Source organism: Otolemur garnettii, unplaced genomic scaffold (assembly GCF_000181295.1).
Source record: "Otolemur garnettii isolate 467f Iridium unplaced genomic scaffold, OtoGar3 scaffold00085, whole genome shotgun sequence".
In the NCBI taxonomy this organism is placed as follows: domain Eukaryota; kingdom Metazoa; phylum Chordata; class Mammalia; order Primates; family Galagidae; genus Otolemur; species Otolemur garnettii.
In genome coordinates this window covers 7434168-7451401 of record NW_003852480.1, presented here as the reverse complement: position 1 = coordinate 7451401, position 17234 = coordinate 7434168, and the positions used below count along the sequence as shown (strand labels likewise).

Here is a 17234-nt window from a genome sequence, read left to right as displayed (position 1 = left end):
GGTTGCAGCCGTTATTGTTGTTTTTGGTGGGCCCTGGCTGGATTTGAACCTGCCACCTTAGGTGTATATGGCTGGCATCTTAGCCACTTGAGCCACAGGAGCCGAGCCTAAGGCAAAATTTTTAATAAAGTTTGAGTCTATTTAATGCCAAAACCAAGTTTAAATGTGATATATTGAGTCCATTCATTATGCTCGATATCAAAGTACTGATTTTAGCTATACTCACTCTAACACTTTTTTAAAAAAAGTTTTAAATGTTATGATATCCAAAAAGATTTGTTTTAAAGTATTACATCTGAAACTAGAATCTGTGTTTAGAAGATTAAAGTTTCACTGGCTGCCATTTAAGTAAAGTAGAATATACTATATCAGAGGTATTTCAAATTTTATGTGGTTTAAAGACTCTACAAATAAAAAAGAAAAAAATAATAATTCAACCCAGTCACATTACATACAAGGTTCAAATGTGACACTGCTGTTAAATCAGGGTGGAAATAGGATGAAAGAATTGTTTTGACCCATGAAAATGAGCGTGGACAATGAGTTGTCAGCAGACAGCCTGCCTCGGCCGTGTACAGTAGAGGGATCTGAAGAGAAACGTCTCTTCTTTGCTGCCACCCAAAGGAAATAGTACAAATAGTAAAATATAATTCACAAAGGAATAGAAACACTGTGAGACTGAAGCCTAATATCTTTAATTAGTGGACAATTACACAGTCTCCTATTCTAACGAATGCACAAAATGTCACAATTGCAGCCCTAATATAAACTTCTTGAAAGCAGAAATTTTGACTGTCCTATTCCCTAGCACCTAGAACAATGTCTGGTACATTATAACTATTTATTTTATTTATTTTTTTTTTTTGAGACAGAGTCTCACTATGTTGCCCTGGTAGAGTGCCATGGCATCACAGCTCACAGCAGCCTCAAACTCTTGGGCTTAAGCAATTCTCTTGCCTCAGCCTCCCAAGTAGCTGGGACTATAAGCACCTGCCACAACACCTGGCTATTTTTTGTTGCAGTTGTCATTGTTGTTTAGCAGGCCCAAGCCAGGTTCAAACCCATCATCTCAGTGTATATGGCTGGCGCCATAACCACTGTGATGTGGGAGCCAAGCCATGTCATGATACGTTAATAATTAGCTCCTGCTGGGCATGGTGGCTCACACCTATAATCCCAGCACTCTAAGAGGCTGAGACCAGTGGATTGCTTGAGCTCAAGAATTGGAGACCAGCCTGAGCCAGAGCAAGACCCCATTCCTAAAACTACCCAGGCATTGTAGTAGGCACCTGCAGTCTCAGCTGCTCCAGGAGGTAAGGCAAACACTTGAGCCCAAGAGCTTGAGGTTGCTGTGAGCTATGACACCAAGGCATTCTACCAAGGATGATAAAGTGAGACTCTGTCTCAAAAATAATAATAATTAGCTCCTGAGTGAAAAAAATCTAATAACAACTTTCTGTATTATACTGGGCAAGTCAGTTCAGTGTTCTGAACCTCAGTTTCTTCAACAGAGAAAATTATGGGGGTGAAACTGGGTCTTTTCAAAAGTCTCTCTCCCTTCCAATATTCCCAGGCTCTATGATTCTGCTTAGTGCATGGACGTTTTCCCCTAAACTTCAAAGCTAAGATCATTTTAGGCACAAAGAGTGCCCACTGGCTTGTGTGGACCCCTCACTTGCTGTGAGTACACATACCAAGCTCAGGAAGTGGGCTTCAGGGAAGAATGTGGTCGATGGCACTGTCAATTTCAAAAGTCCTAGGCGAGGACAGTAGGGAATCTCTAGGGAAGAGGGAAAGAGCTACCCTGTGAAATGCAATCCAATTATTCGTTTTGTTTTTCTTTATAAAGCCTCAGTAGCCGTCCTCATAGACTTCGCACCTTAGCTTTTCTGCCAGCTCAGCGTGCCTGAAGCAGTAACGTACGACTTCTCCCGAGTATCCGAGTATATCTTTCACCATAAGCTCCAAGAGAAAACTGACAACCAAGTATCAGTTAAATGTTTTTAAAGAAGCTTTGTTTCAATGAATCTATTAATTAAATCTTTAAGTAATTTGTGTTCTCACATGACAATATTCAACCAACTCAGATTTAGGTGGGTTTTGAGAGGCCGGGGAGGGGGAAGAACATATGTTTATTCTTGTGAAAAAGATATCAGACATTACAATGTCTCTCTAAAATATTTCCCTAAACTTTTCTTTCCTTAGAGAATTCTCAAACTTCAACATGCAAAAAATTCATTCGGAGTGCTTTGTAAGAACTCAGATTCCCAGGTCCCACTTGATAGGCATGAAGGACGGAGCCCAGGAATTTGCGATTTTACCTGTTACCCTGATAGTTCTAAGGCAGCTGTGCCTAAGTCCAACATGCTATGTCTTCCCTCAAGAAAGATCTACAAAATAAGCAGGTTTCTAGTTCTCTTTTTTCCTGCCCAAATCATCTTCATGTATGATATCATTGCTCCCTCTAGTGGATGACTTCTTAGCAAATATTTTTTTCTGTATTACGCGTACTTTGCTCAAAACTTACAGGAAATCCTGTCTGTCATGAAAACCTTAAAAAGAAACAATGAGAGGTCAGGACAAGGATTACCTGATTACCAAATCTAACATCAAACTCATATATGGTTACATCTATAACCAATATGTAATATACGTATACTTTGTGAATGTATATATAGTTGATGGAATATAATATAGCTAATCTGTTTTATAAAAATAATTCCGCAACTTTGAATTTACCAGCCACAGTATTTTTAGGATAGTTATATCTGCAGGACTGTTATTCTTACATCCTATTTTTTCTTTTTTCCTTTTTTTTTGTTTTGTTTTGTTTTTGAGACAGAATCTCAGTATGTACCCTCCAGAGTGCTGTGGTGTCACAACTCACAGCAACTTCGAACTCTTGGGCTTAAGTGACTCTCTTGCCTCAGCCTCCCAAGCAGCTGGGGAGGTGCCCACCACAATGCTGGCTATTTGTTGTTGTTGTTGTTGCAGTTGTCATTGTTGTTCAGCTGGCCCGGGCCAGGTTCAAACTTGCCAGCCTCTGTGTATGTGGCTAGTGCCCTACCCACTGAACTACAGGCGCTGCCCAGGACTGTTATTCTTACATGCTATTTTTCTAATAAACTCCTAGCACATCAACACGACAATGCAGCTCCTCCTAATTGCTCCCACCTGCGATTCTTTGCAGTCCTTGGTGGCCCTTCTGCTCCTCTTTCTCTTGGCTCCTAAGATCCCCAGCTCTGTAGAAGATCACAAAAGTTTGGGGTGTCTATTTTGCACTTTCAGGCTTCTGTCTCTGTGATAAGCTTTGCTAACAAGGACTCTCAGTTACAAGGGTCACAGACTCTAGACCCTAGAGTGCTGTGCTGTGGCTCTACTAATCATATCATCAAGGGTCATGGACTCCGTTGCCCACAATCTCCAAGCAGGTGATGTATCTGAGTAAAGTGAGTGGCGCACACCAGAGAGAATGGTGGGGACTTGAGCAAACTGAGTTTGCTTCATTTAAAGGAATTCAAAGAAGGATTTTTTAAAGCCCACTATGGACATAAAAACCATCTGTGAACTTTAAGAAACATTGGGGGAATCCCTGCTGTACTTGCCCATTTACTCTGTGCTAATTACCTATGTTTATTACCTCAGACAATTCTGTCAAACACTATGAGAAAAATAGTATCGTTACCCCAGATTTACCCGTGAGGAAACTGAGAGGTCAGGAGGTTAGGTCACTTGGCCAAAGTCAGACAGGGCTCTCTAATCCGGGAGTCTAAGTTCTCAGAGACCTCACTCCAGGCTCCCGACCCTGGGGCTTCTCGCCTGTTCCTCTGGCCTCTGGCCTTGTGCCTTCCTCCTCACTCACCATCCCAGGCCTCCCTCTCCCACCACAGGTCTCTCTGCTCTGCCTCGCTCTTTCCAATATCTTCCCTGCTCTCTTGGCCTCCTCCTCCTCTAATCACTGGACAGTCGCTCGCCTGGCAGTTGACACCTCTCTCTCCAGCAGCACTGAGCATCGGGCCTCCCACAGAACCACGGAGTCTGTTCTTGGTACTACTTCCCTTGTAAACTAACGCAAGGATGTCAATGCAATGTGTGCTCACCACTGTGGCTTTAAGTAGGTGTACCTCTTCTTAGAGATTTAAAATACTATTTCAATAATTCTTTGATTTCTGTCACAAGTTGCATTTTCTCCGCCACCACCCCTCTACTTTTCTACTCAACGGGACCAATACAAGTGCTATTGTAGATACTGTAAGGGACGTAAGCTCTTGGCAGTATTGTACCAGTTAAGCCTCAAAACATTTTTTGCAAGCGTCCTCATATGTCGAAATCCAAGTGAGTTATCTTTTGAGGAAAACAGCCATTTGTTCCACTTATCCATTGTCAGGTAGCTTCTGAGATTTTATGATCACTAACCAGTCAGAAGAGCACCCCTGGGGAATGGCGGCCCTTTCCGTCAGACCACTTCGGTTCTCTGCATTTCCCATAGAAGACGATATTCCGGCCCACACACCCACAGTGATGCTTTCAGCTTATGTGGGATGTTGTTTGACTCCCATTAACCTTTGTGAAATCTGTCACCCAAAACAGTTTTGGGGGGAAAGATATGAAAACTTTATATAACATTTTGAATTAGACAAAAAGGAGAAGTTACTGGAGCATGTGTTACAACCTAGCATGTTTCTTCCGTTCTCAATGAAAGAGGCCATGTTTGTGCGGTCTTTATTTATTTATTTATTTATTCATTTGAGACAGAGTCTCCCTTTGTTGCCTTCAGTAGAGTCCTGTGAGGTCACAGCTCACAGTAACCTCAACCTCCTGGGCTTAAGCAATTCTCTTGACTCAGCCTCCCAAGTAGCTGGGACTACAGGCGCCCACCACAACGCCCAGCTATTTTGTTGTTGTTGAAGTTGTCGTTGTTGTTTGGTAGGTCCAGGATGGATTCGAACCCGCCAGCTCCAGTGTATGTGCATGACGCCCTAGCTGCTGAGCTACAGGCACCGAGCCTGGGCCGTCTTTTAGATGATTCTGCCCTGCATATGCAAAGTACCTCATCCACTGACTTTTCTCATCTTTGTTCACATCATTAACAAAAACATCTCCTTGTGATGAGATTTAATATTCACTCAATTCTATTGGTACATGAAAAATAGAGGGGCTTTGGCTGACTCAATTCTGCAGAAGCAGATCCCATCCTCAGGCCTCGGACACGCTGTCAACACACTACATTAGTCTGGACAGTGAGGACAAGGGAAGCCTGACTGGATGTAGTGCTGCATGTTCTGAGTTATGATATTCACTAACATGTATTGAATTCTTGGCTCCTGACTGTTCTGCATTGACGTTTACATGCCCTGAGTTAGTCAGACCTTACTGTACAAAGTGGGTGCTATTCTCGTTGTTATTTTACAGATGAGGAAATGGAAGAACAGAGAACTAACTCACCCAAGGTCACACAGTCCTCAGTGGCAGAGCTGGAATTGGCACCCACTGTCCTCATTCTTAACAAGTACACCTGGGGCCAGGCAAGGTAGCTCATGCCTGTAATTGTACCACTCTGGGAGAATCCCTTGAGCTCAGGAGTTTGAGGCTTGCCTGAGCAAGAGCGAGACTCCATCTTCACTAAAAATAGAAAAAAAATAGCCCCTGTAGCCCGAGCTACTCAGGAGGCTGAAGTAAGAAGATTGATTGACTCAATCAATTACTTGGGGTTGCTGTGAGTATAATGATGCCAGGGCAACACGGTGAGACTCTGTCTCAAAAAAAAAAAAAAAAGCAAGTGGACCTTGCATCACAGCAGAATGGATTGCAAAACTGCTCGATTCTCTCCTTACGGATGGATTCGACAAGGCCTGGGTGTGCATATCAGGAACTAGCTGGCCCAGAGGATTCTGTTAAGCAGCCAACACTGGAAAATGCTTCTAACTATAAAGGATTCCTAGGACTGAACCCTTGCTATTATTATTCCCCTCTGTGTTCAGGGAATGCCCATTCGTCAGTAGTTCAGGATACAAAGGAGACTCGAACTGAGTGGTGGCAAAGTGCAGTCATGGATTTCAGATCCTCTGTTCTGTGGACAGTTTACAAATCACTTTTCAGTAAGACTGACAATCGCTTGCAGTGTTACCATTGAGTACTAAAGATATCTTTATTCTACCTTGGGCATCAATAACTCTTTCTGCCAATTCTAAATGAACATTTGTGCAAACCATCCAAGATGGTAGTCATCAGTCTGATTTTACATTTGGGTTGGAGACCTTCCAGGTTTATGTGGACACGTGGCCAATTCCTCACCATTTCCACTTGCAATTACTTTGGGTGCAAATCTAACCCCCAGTTTAGTGTAAGACCATTCCCTCATGTCCTGTTATCAGAGAAACAGAGAAGCTGCATTCAGTGAGAAATTACATCTAACATCCCTTCACATTGGGCCAAGCACCAAATAATCATCATGGGTGGACCCAAAGAGGGAGGGAAGTAGAAAGAAAAAGACTTTCTCGTAGACTCCCAGAGCATTTGGGGATATTATAGCTGAATAAGAAAGCCAGGGACCCCACGTGTACGCTGGTTTGTAATTCTGTGGAGAGACAAGTTTGCCCTGTGAACACCTGCTGAGTGTCCAGTAGTGAGCACTGTAACTAATCAGCAGACCTAACCAGCTGCCCACCCCCCTACATGGCTGTGCTATTTTCTCCTTATCATCAGGTTTATAGCAGATTTTATTAAGGTCTACAGAGGTTAGATTTTTCTTCTGGTGCTTTTAAATACATTTTTAAGAGGGAAATTGTTTACCAAAGGCATGTCTGTGAACTTGAAGATTCATTAAGGTCTCAAGATTCACTCCTCATAATTAGGGGTCTGTTGTTGAGTTCTCTTACAAAGTATTGGAAGTTGTAACTAATATAATTAGATTTTAATGGGATTTCACATTATCAAAACACTAACTTCAAAATAAAAATGAGACAGTTTGTTTTAGTGACTAATGAGCTCACTCCAAACCACTATATCTTATCTGAAGTGCATTTTCTAACTTTGTAAATTTGTCACTCCACCTGAAATGTTTACATTTGATTTCCCTTGTTTGTTGATTTCCCTTCCCTGGACTATTAATTAGTTTGTGACCAGGTGCCACCTCCAATGTAGATTCCACTGCAGTCACCATGCAACTCCACTAAATGCCGTTGGTCAGGCAGGCGGTTTTCAAATGTCAGTTTGCATCAGAATCACCTGCAGGCTTGATGATGCCAGTTGCCAGTTTCTAATTCAGTAATTTCATCTGTGGCCCCAAATACTGGGTTTCTAACAAGTTTCCAGGTTGATGCTGCTGCTTCTGGGGAACACTCTTTGGGAATCACTGCTCCACACAAATGGGCCTTCTAGAAACTTCACCAACATAGCAGGTCCCTGAACTTTGGAAGGGTTTACTTACTATCTATCCTCAAGCAGGGCGATTTTCAGCCTGTGTGCCATGACACGCTGGTGTGCTCATCTTAGGTGAGTTGTGACAATTTTAAAAGATAATTGATTAAATCATTTTTGAAAGAAGCTCTAAGCACAGTAAGTATATTCTTTCTTTCTTGATCAACATCATTTAACTGTGCTGCGTCAGTTAACTACAGTTCAAGTGTGCCATGAGATAACACAGGTTGAAAAACACTGCTCTAGCACAGTGTACCTTGTTAAGTAATTTAAATAATGTAATAAACTAGTATGACAAGTGGAGTCAAAATATTAAACAGTTAACATGTAGCTTTGCACTTATGCTGCTGTGATGAAATGACCTGGCTAGCTAGGAACTCCTGGGTCTGTCTAGCTGTACCCGCCCCGCCTCCCAAAAGCACTGCTGTATTAGGGGCTGTTTGGGCCTGGCACCACCTGTTGGTGATTTGCTCTATTACTTTATTATTCTGTAGATTCACGGATAATTCTGGGTCATGTGATTGGTAAGAAAGCTGGAAAATGTAGTAAAACTGTGTCAAGGAAAAAGAGAAAATTACGGTCATCTCTACATCCTGTATTTTGACATCAGGCAAATAATCTACCCTTATCCTTCACAGGTTACAAACACTTCTATTTAGGTAATATTTTTGAATCTATACTTTAAGACAGAATGCAAGGCAAATAACTTAAAGTAGAAAACCCCAAACTACCTCACACCACTTGATTTAGCTAGAGCAAATGAAAAATTTCACTGGTGAAATGTTGGCATCAAGTTGTGCTACAACTCAGGAATCTTTTCAGAAAACTCCAGTCATACTTTTCTAAGTGAATAATTGGGTTCTGTTGAATTCTTTCTGCTGTTTAGGGGATTCATCAAAAGAGCAAAAGCAAGAACAACAAAACAGGTACCAGAGATTCAGGAAGTGTGAAGCCTAAAGAAAGGTCCACAGTCACCTCCAGGGGAGGTGCTTAAGATTTTCTGAAATTGGTTTTGCCAACCTTAGCTGATCCACCATCTTCAAGGTATAAAAGAGAACTTGAGGACTAACAGAGGGCAGAAAAGAGAGCTGGCAGCATAGAGAGTTGTGAGAAGGTCCCTGGTGTGCTGTGGTGCTGGCCTTCTCCCTGCCCCTGGGGAAAACAAGAAGAGCTGTGGTCTCATGGTTCCATCTGCTTCCCTGTGACCACTTGGAGAGACATGTGCCTCCTTAATACTGAGGGACCCAAGGACCACATATCTGACCCAAGCCTGAATAACAGAAACAGAAAAGGCAGAGGCCCCTGCTGCCCTTGTGAGGGCCAGCAAAAGGGAGGTCGCATCAACAGTTTATATGTCCTGTGTGCCCTGTGGGGAAAGCTAATATAGAATCATCTCAAAAACGGAGCTCCAGAATTGTCATTGCTAACAAGTGTCCAGGCAATGCCCACCCTGCTGCTGCTCCTCGGGGACCCTGCTTTGAGAATCCTAAGAAGGTCATCTCTCTCACCACCCCCCTCACAGTGTAACTCTGGTGATAATATACTCCTGGTAATGTGAGCATTCGCCACACATCACTTTTTAGAGCTGGGCACAAGGGGAAGAAAAGCTGTCAAGTTTTGTCAGGGTATCACTTTGCTTTCACTACCTCTCTTGTGAACTGCTACTGAATTTCAACATCACCATTATATTAAGCCAAGGCATTTTCCTGAAAGCTTTGTTAAAATAAGATTTCTGTTCTTACCTTCTCGATCTATTCCTCACTGTGAAGGCTTGAAAAGTTCACTGAAACCTTGTCCACAAACCTGAACATCCACTATACTGTGACAGGTATTTTACAGAACACATGGATTTCTGCCAGTGCCAGGTAGTGAATGTTGCGTGCAATACTGGGATTTTCCGGAAGAGGGCGCTGTGCTATGTTTACTGCTGTCTGCTGTCTAGTGAGTTTTTGAGTGGTTCTGTTAAGGATTTTATGAAGTGGGAAAGGTTGATGATCTCCTTACACTTCACTTCTCCTTTAAACGTTACTGAGATTTAGAAATGACGATCTCGGAGCCTCTATTGTCTGAACTGGAAGGAGTCATTGCAAATGATTTGGCCTGTCCTTGTCAGCTCTGCTGATATTTTTGAGGACCATTTGTTTTGAATGGTGTGTTCTAGCCATTTCATCAAATTGCTCCGTAGATATAAGAAATCCCAATTTCAAGGTGTTTCAAGTCAGTTTTACAATTGAAGGTTGATTTTCTATGACTATTTTGTTATTGAAGTTATTCTCGTCCACTTGGAAGACTTAGGAAATTTAAACACACGAAGCTACTTTTCTGCACCAACTTATGCTTTTTATGTGACTATATTAAATACTGAGATTACTCATGGAATATTTATTAAATCACAAAATTCTATTTCCAATGATTATATTCTTTGATTATACAAGTTATTCTTATTAACATTACAATAATTTAATCATGACCACGATTTTAAAAGTGTCTCTCACAGAAATTTTGATAAAAGTCAAAGAAACACTAAAATATTCTCAATTCAAGATTGATTAGTTTAAAATAGAATCTAAATTGAGGCATCTGTTTATTCCTTGGTCACATTGAGATTTCTCTATTATTTTACTTGGAATAATATCTACGCTTGATCTTGGCCAAAAGGCCGAGAAGAAATTGCAATGATGTATAGATATAGTTTGATGTAAAGCAAAGTGCAAGATGAAGTATGTAATATTTAATTAACTCTTACAGACCCCTGTGAGGAAAATTATATGATGACTGGCCAGTAAGAAGAGAAGAAATGAGGTTTATAAAGAAAACATCATTTTTCTCTGAGATGTTTTCAAAGCATCAAAATGGCACTTTAAGTATTTGCTTTCTGACAGCTGAAGTTATTGGATCTTAATCTTTAAAGTGGGAGGGAAGTTAGGGAAGATCTATTCGATTCTTTTATCAGGAATTGCATTTGACAACAAGTAGCAGAGACCAGGGAAATAATGGCTTAATCACAGAGGTCTTCTTTTTCCTCACATAAACATGCGTAAGAGATGCCCAAAGGCGAGCTGTCCCTGACTGGGCTGAGGTCGGCCCAATTCTCAAGACTTTGCTTCGAGGTTGCATAATGGCTGCTGACACTCTTCCTGTTACATATAAATTCCAGGAAGCAAAGAAGAGAAAATGAAGGAAAAGACAAAGGGACAACCCTTGTATCGGGGAGGTAAAAGCTTAATATCCACTCCTATCTCATTGGTGGGAGATAGTCAAAGTCCACTTATGCCAAGCCAGGTTGGAGAGGCAGCTTTAAGCTGGGCACAGTGGCAACCCTGATAGAAGAGTCTGTTAATAAAGAAAGGAGAGAATGGTCATTCTCTTCTTCCACCTGTCACAGGCTCTTCTACTCTCTCTTCTTCATGAAGATGCGGGCAACTAGGGCCCAGAGAGACTAAGCAATTTCACTCACATCTCAAAGCTGGTGGCAGAACCAGACCTTTATGTCAAATAACATACACCCTCTTGCTTTTGATGGAGTTGTGTGTTGGACTCTGCGTACATGTTGGTAGAGTGGCGTCTTCTGAAGTTCTAAAGATTTTACATTAGCAAGGACATAATATAAAGAACCATGGATTAAGAACTTGGGGTATCAGTTCACCTCTAATAAAATCAGAATGATTTGTCTTATGGAAATAATGCAAAGAAAAATAAAAACACAATTCCTAACATAGAAATGAAGTGATACTGCAACTATAAAAACATTAAGATTTATTTTGGGAGACTATTTCTTCAAAGTGAATATAGGAACAATTTTCTCATACAAAGTTAACTTACTTCTGTAAAACCTCCCTTGCCCAGACTGAGGGGACCCTCAACTTTCTAAAGAGCATGATTAAGGGCAACAGCCATCATGGCAGTTGCACCCCTCTTGGCATCCACAAATCAAGGCTGCTCTAACAGGGGCTTTGGTAGATCATCTCCCATTGCTCCAACAATAGAAGGAGAAGATGTAGGAACAGGAAATGTTGACTTTCTCTCACAGATACCATTTAGCCATTCAAATACTTGCTAAATGTATACACTCAAGAATGCAAAACTACATCCAGTTATTATTCATAGCTGCAATAATCCAAGAAGACAATGTTACCTCCTACTACCTCTAACCTGTACTACAAAGACATGATGGACTTTAAAGCATAAAATAGTCTTTATTTTGACAACTACAAAGGCAGGAGTCCAAAAATAAGTGTTCTAAAAATTATTAGATATTAAAAGTATCTAATATTAGATATTAAAAGTATCTCTTGGGCAGCGCCTGTGGCTCAGTGAGTAGGGCACCAGCCCCAGATACCAAGGATGGCAGGTTCAAACCCAGCCACAGCCAAACTGCAACAAAAAATAGCCGGGTGTCATGATGGGCGCCTGTAGTCCCAGTTACTGGGGAAGCTGAGGCAAGAGAATTGCCTAAGCCCAGGAGTTGGAGGTTGCTGTGAGCTGTGATGTCACAGCACTCTACCAGTAAAGTAAGAGTCTGTCTCTTAAAAAAAAAAGAAATTCAGTTTTGTGTGATTCATTTCTGATTGCAGTGGGAAAAACTACAGATGACCACGAGTGAAAGGAGGAAGATATGCTGCTCGGTCACGTTCCACGTCATCGCCATCACCTGTGTGGTGTGGTCCTTGTACGTGTTGATAGATCGGACAGCAGAGGAAATCAAGCAAGGCAATGACAACGGTAAGACCACGTCTTTCTTCTTTTTCCCTCTTTGGGATTCCTTTTTTTTTTTAACCATGGTGAGATATGACCTTACCCCAGTTAGAATGGCATTTATCAAAAAGTTCAAAATCAATAGATGCTGGTATGGATATGGAGAGAAAGGAATGCCTATACCCTGTTGGTGAGACTAGAACAATCCTTAGGAAAAACAGTATGGTGATTCCTCAAAGAACTACAAATTCATTCAACCCAGCCATCCCACTATTAGGTACCTGCCCAAAGAAAAAGGACTTTTCCTCATAAAGATACCAGCACTCAAATGTTTACTGAAGTATAATTCTTAGATTCTAATGATGATACCCAGAAGTGGATAAGGAAGCTATGTTCCCCATTTTAGGTCTTCAAGTAACACACTAGCAAAAACGAGTACTTGTTATTGGACACTATAAAGAACTATGTGGGGAACTGAGCTGCGCGATGTGAGATTTACCAACTCCACAGAAAATTTAACAGAGAGTAGCATACAGGTGGCACACACCACTGCAGGCTTTTCAGGAGTGGAGTAAGGATGAGCTGCAGCCAGAGGTGATAAGTCAAACAGCTAAAAAATGCAAGTGCTTTTCATTGTATGTAATGCGCCCCAGTCATTTCTTCCTTTAAGGCAGTGGTTCTCAGCCTTCCTAATGCCCCAGCCCTTTAATACAGTTCCCACAGGTTGAGAACTGCTGCTTTAAGGCACAAATAATGCTATCACATTGGGGATTAAGTTAAAAAATTAACATAGATAAAGCACAGACAAGATGACATTGCCTTGGAGAATGTGTGATAGCTTCTTAGTACTATGTAGTTTGACAGAGTGGGCTGGCACTCTGGTTTGAAATTTTAGTCATGCAAGGTTTGACTGTGAAGGATGGTGTCAAGTCTACAAAGAAAGATGTTTCAAAATTGGTGAAGCATATTCTGACATTTAAAGTGGATAGGTCATTTAAAACAGAAGCAAAAACAGGAAGCAGGACAGCTATAAAATATTATTTTCACATCTGAAGGTTCCCAGTTGTTTGTTGTCAGGCTCTCCAGGCTATAGCACGCTGTAAAACATTAAGAAACATCCCAACACCCCCCAGGAAATAACATTAAACCACTGACAGTTTTGAAAAGAAAAACTTCAGATAGTAACATTTTTTAAGTTTTTTGTTTGTTTGTTTGTTTGTTTTGTTGTTTGAGACATCATAGCTCACAACAACCTCCAACTCCTAGGCTCAAGCACTCCTCTTGCCTCAGCTTTTCCATTTTTAGTAGAGATGGAAGGGCTCTCGCCTTTTGCTCAGGCTCGTCTCTAACTCCTGATCGCAAGCAATCCACATGTCTCGGACTCCCAGAGTGCTGGGATTACAGGCATGAGCCTCTGCAGCTGGTTAAGATTTGGAATGTTTGGAAAATGTTTGAACATCTCCCCACATCTCACCCCCCACCCCCAAAATGAAAATTAAACAGAGGAAAAGATAGGAGGACGTGAGATAAGAAGGAGGAAAAGAATTGAAACACAGAAAGATTTGTTCTTTCTGTCTTTCTTTGTGTGGATTCATAAATGCAGGAGAGGGTGTTGCCTTCTCACACTTGGCCACCAGGTGTCAGCAATGCACATAGCACAGTGAGCGCTGGCTCTGGGCCTCCTAGTGGCAGAACGGGGCTGGATGAGCCGGAAGGACTCCTTTGGTGAGGGGCTAAGAGTGCTGAGTCTGAATTTACCTTTTAACGCAGTTGAAAAAAAACTGCATAACATAAAAGCCAACAATTTCAAATCCATCTTGAATATTTTCAAAATCTATTTGAAGAAGAAATTGTCCCTTTTCAATCAGAATTGGGATTGAATATAAAATACCAAAATCTTTTAAACTGTTATGACAATACTAGAGGTTAAAAAAAATTCTTCATATATTTTTAAATGATTGCTCTTTTATATTAAATATGCATGATGCCCCAGATAGCTCTTTCTCCTCACTCTCTTTTTTTTCTTGTGATAACAAAAAAGTAAAATAAAAATTAGGAAAAAAAGACACAAATGTAAGTTTCTTGAAGCTTTTACATTCTAAATTCCTCTTGTTGTCAACTCTAATTTGGGCAACAATTCTTCCCCCTGCCTTTCTGTAGCCTAAAAGAATGCTCCAGTACACTATTTATGTGTTAAAAACAAAATACAAAAATATAGCACAAAGAAACAATAACAATTTTTACTATTAAGGACACTGTAGGTATGGATTTCAGAGCTGCCCCAGAAGTGTTTGAATGTATACACAGCAAAGGTCCCCAGGGATAGCATAAAAGTTGAATTTGGGTTTTTTTTTAACTAACTCATGTGTGATCCTCTAAACTCCTCCAGGGCAGGGGTCTTGCCTCATTATTCTGAAAGCACTTGGTTATTAGTAGAGGCTGAAAAATTCTGCCTGCTGTGGCTGACTCCAGCAGGTAAGAACAAACCCAAGTATGATAACTAAGCCCTGGCTTGAGCCGTCAGAGGCCAGGGTTCTACTCCTGCCTTGGCAGCTGGCTAGTTACCTTGCATATAATGATTAATCACTCTGGAGCTCAGTTTCCTCATCTATAAAGCTTAGAAAATTGGACTGAGTAGTCTCTAAAAGTTCTTTCCAGGATTCATCTTTCAGACATCCCAAACTTGACTTACATCAAATACATTGAAATGTGTTTATACAAATACTGAACATATTTCGTATGTTTTTACTCACAGTGAATATTGCCACTACTAAAACAAGTTAGGAGAAAGGTTATAAATAAGCAAACAGTTCTGTTGCTGCTGTTGTTTAATTTGTCCAACGGGAAAGGAAGGAGGATAAAAGTAAAGAAGAAAGCCAGCCCCGCATACACACAGATAACCTTCTTTATACAGACTTGCTTTGTAACTGCATAACCTAAGCATCCATCCAAAAACATTCCAACTTACCAGGGAGATGCTCTTTCTAAATATACACAACCACTATAGCTGTTAAATGAGACAGGCTCTTTGCTGCTGTTTGATGATTTTAAAAGGCTTTCAGACACACTCCAGGGGTCTGCAATCTTATGACTTCCTACGTTAGAAAGGCAGGAGACTCTGAGAAATCAAATTTAAAAGCTAGAAGAGATCTTAGAGACCATCGTTTTAAAGATGAGCACATAAGTAATTTGCTCGACCCCCAGTTGTATTATAAACACCCACCTGGGCCCTCGGGCTTGCCCTGTTTAACTTGAGAAAACAGAGAAGTGAGATCTCCTAGGTGACCTACCCTGTGTGCTCCCAGAGGAGAGGAATGGGGACCCTCTCCTATTCTCAAGGGAAGTATATTTTCAAAGAAATAATATTTCTGGAAAGTAAGGGAGCCTAAAAAGGGCTACTGGACACACTCCATCTTACAAGCCGCTGTCACTGTGGTCTGAAAGCCTGGCATAAATATTTTCGAACAAATGCAATATATGTAGTTGCTGCTTGAGCATGTAAGGACCTTTTAGTTTATTTTTGGTGGGATTTCTAAGCTGTTCTTCTGGTGGATGGAATTACAACCGCAAGAGATACCTAGGGGCAGGTGATGAAGAAATGCAGTGCTAAGTGCCACATTGCTCAGCAGCCTGGCTGGCAGTTAACCAGACTTCTCCCCTCTCAAAGTCTGGAAGATTTTGTGACCTGGAGTCAAGGGGGGAGACCCAAAGGATGAAGATGGAAAGCTCTTCCTGGTAGACAGGTGCGAAAGCTCTGCTCTTAATCTAAAGCCGTATCAGCCAAAGGTGTCACATTTAAATCACACAGACGATAATAATAACAACTTTCGTTTATATAGCACTTCCTATACATCAGGCTAATTCCACCCTGACAACCCTGTGAGGCAGACACTGCTGTTCCCTCTCACTTTAAATGACGGCTTTTGCTGTAGAGCAAACCATTCCAAACTTAGTCACTTTAAACCACAACCATTTATTTCACTTATGAGTCTGTAAGTCAGCTGGGCATTTTTTCTGGCCTGGACCAGCTTCACTGATCTCTGCAAAGGTCACTTCTGCATCTGCAGACAGCTGGCCTGTCAGCTGACAGTTATGTAATAAAGGACAGGCTCCTTTATATGTTTGGCAGTAGGAACTGGCTGGGGAACAGGGGCCCCTCGGCGGGGGTTCTCGGCATTGTACTTTGTGCTGCTATCTTCTTTATGTGGCGATGGGAGTGTTTTTAAAAGTATCAAGATAGAGCAAAACCACTTTGTGTGAACATTTTTAAAAGTTTCAGATCGTGTCATGTTTGCTATTGTCCTGTTGGCCAAAGAGAGTCATGTGGTCGCGGCCAGAGCTGTTAGATCTGGGAGCCTGACCAACGGGGGCAGTGACTGTCACTAGCTACCGAGTTGCAGATAACAGCTCCGGTACTTCAAGGATATGAAATAGCCACGGCGTCAAGATAGATAAAGATAAAAAGAAAAAATTAGCTGATTCTTAGGAATAAGATGTTTAACACTCAGGAACAAGTGGGAATTTTGCACAGGAAAACTGCCATTGAGAATCCATTAACCATGTGAGGGAAACCTTGTGTGCAGGTTTGGGCTGCAAAGAAATTGAATAAAAGTCTGGATCATTTTGAGATTTGGATATTTCTTAGTCAGAAAGGAGGGGCCTTCTGGAAGTGAGGGTGAAGACACAGGAACTGACAGAGTCAGTCAGTGCTATCTGTAGACAGTGCTCCAGGCTCAGGTCCTGACGGGAAACGCCTGTGGGGAGCCCCAGCTCGGGTCCTTGGACTCAACTCCCACAGAGAATAGAGTGAGGAAGATATGGAGGATTTTTACATGACAAAAATTTTACTTTTTCATTCATGTTTACCTTTTCTTTCAAGTTCTTTATATAGAGAGAGGGTGCCAAAAAAATGTCTGCACATTTTAAGAAAGGAAAAAACTGGCTGGGTGCAGTGGCTCATGTCTGTAACCCTAGCACTCTGGGAGGCTGAAGCGGGTGGATTGCTGGATCTCATGAATTCGAGACCAGCCTGATTCACAGCAAGACCTCATCTGTAAAAATAGCCAGGCATTGTGGTGTGCACCTCCCAACTACTTGGGAGGCTGAGGCAAAAAGATTGC

At 41.5% G+C, this 17234-nt stretch overlaps 1 protein-coding gene across 2 annotated transcripts in view; it reads left to right on the top strand.

The window, feature by feature from the left end:
• Positions 1-17234, top strand: part of LOC100944423 (E3 ubiquitin-protein ligase MARCH1) — an 851823-nt gene that overhangs the window by 824524 nt on the left and 10065 nt on the right. For both annotated transcript variants that reach the window (XM_003794700.3, XM_023516041.1), the window contains one exon: positions 11994-12141. In XM_003794700.3, coding sequence (XP_003794748.1) covers positions 11994-12141 — 148 coding nt within the window. The remainder of the gene's footprint in view (positions 1-11993; positions 12142-17234) is intronic.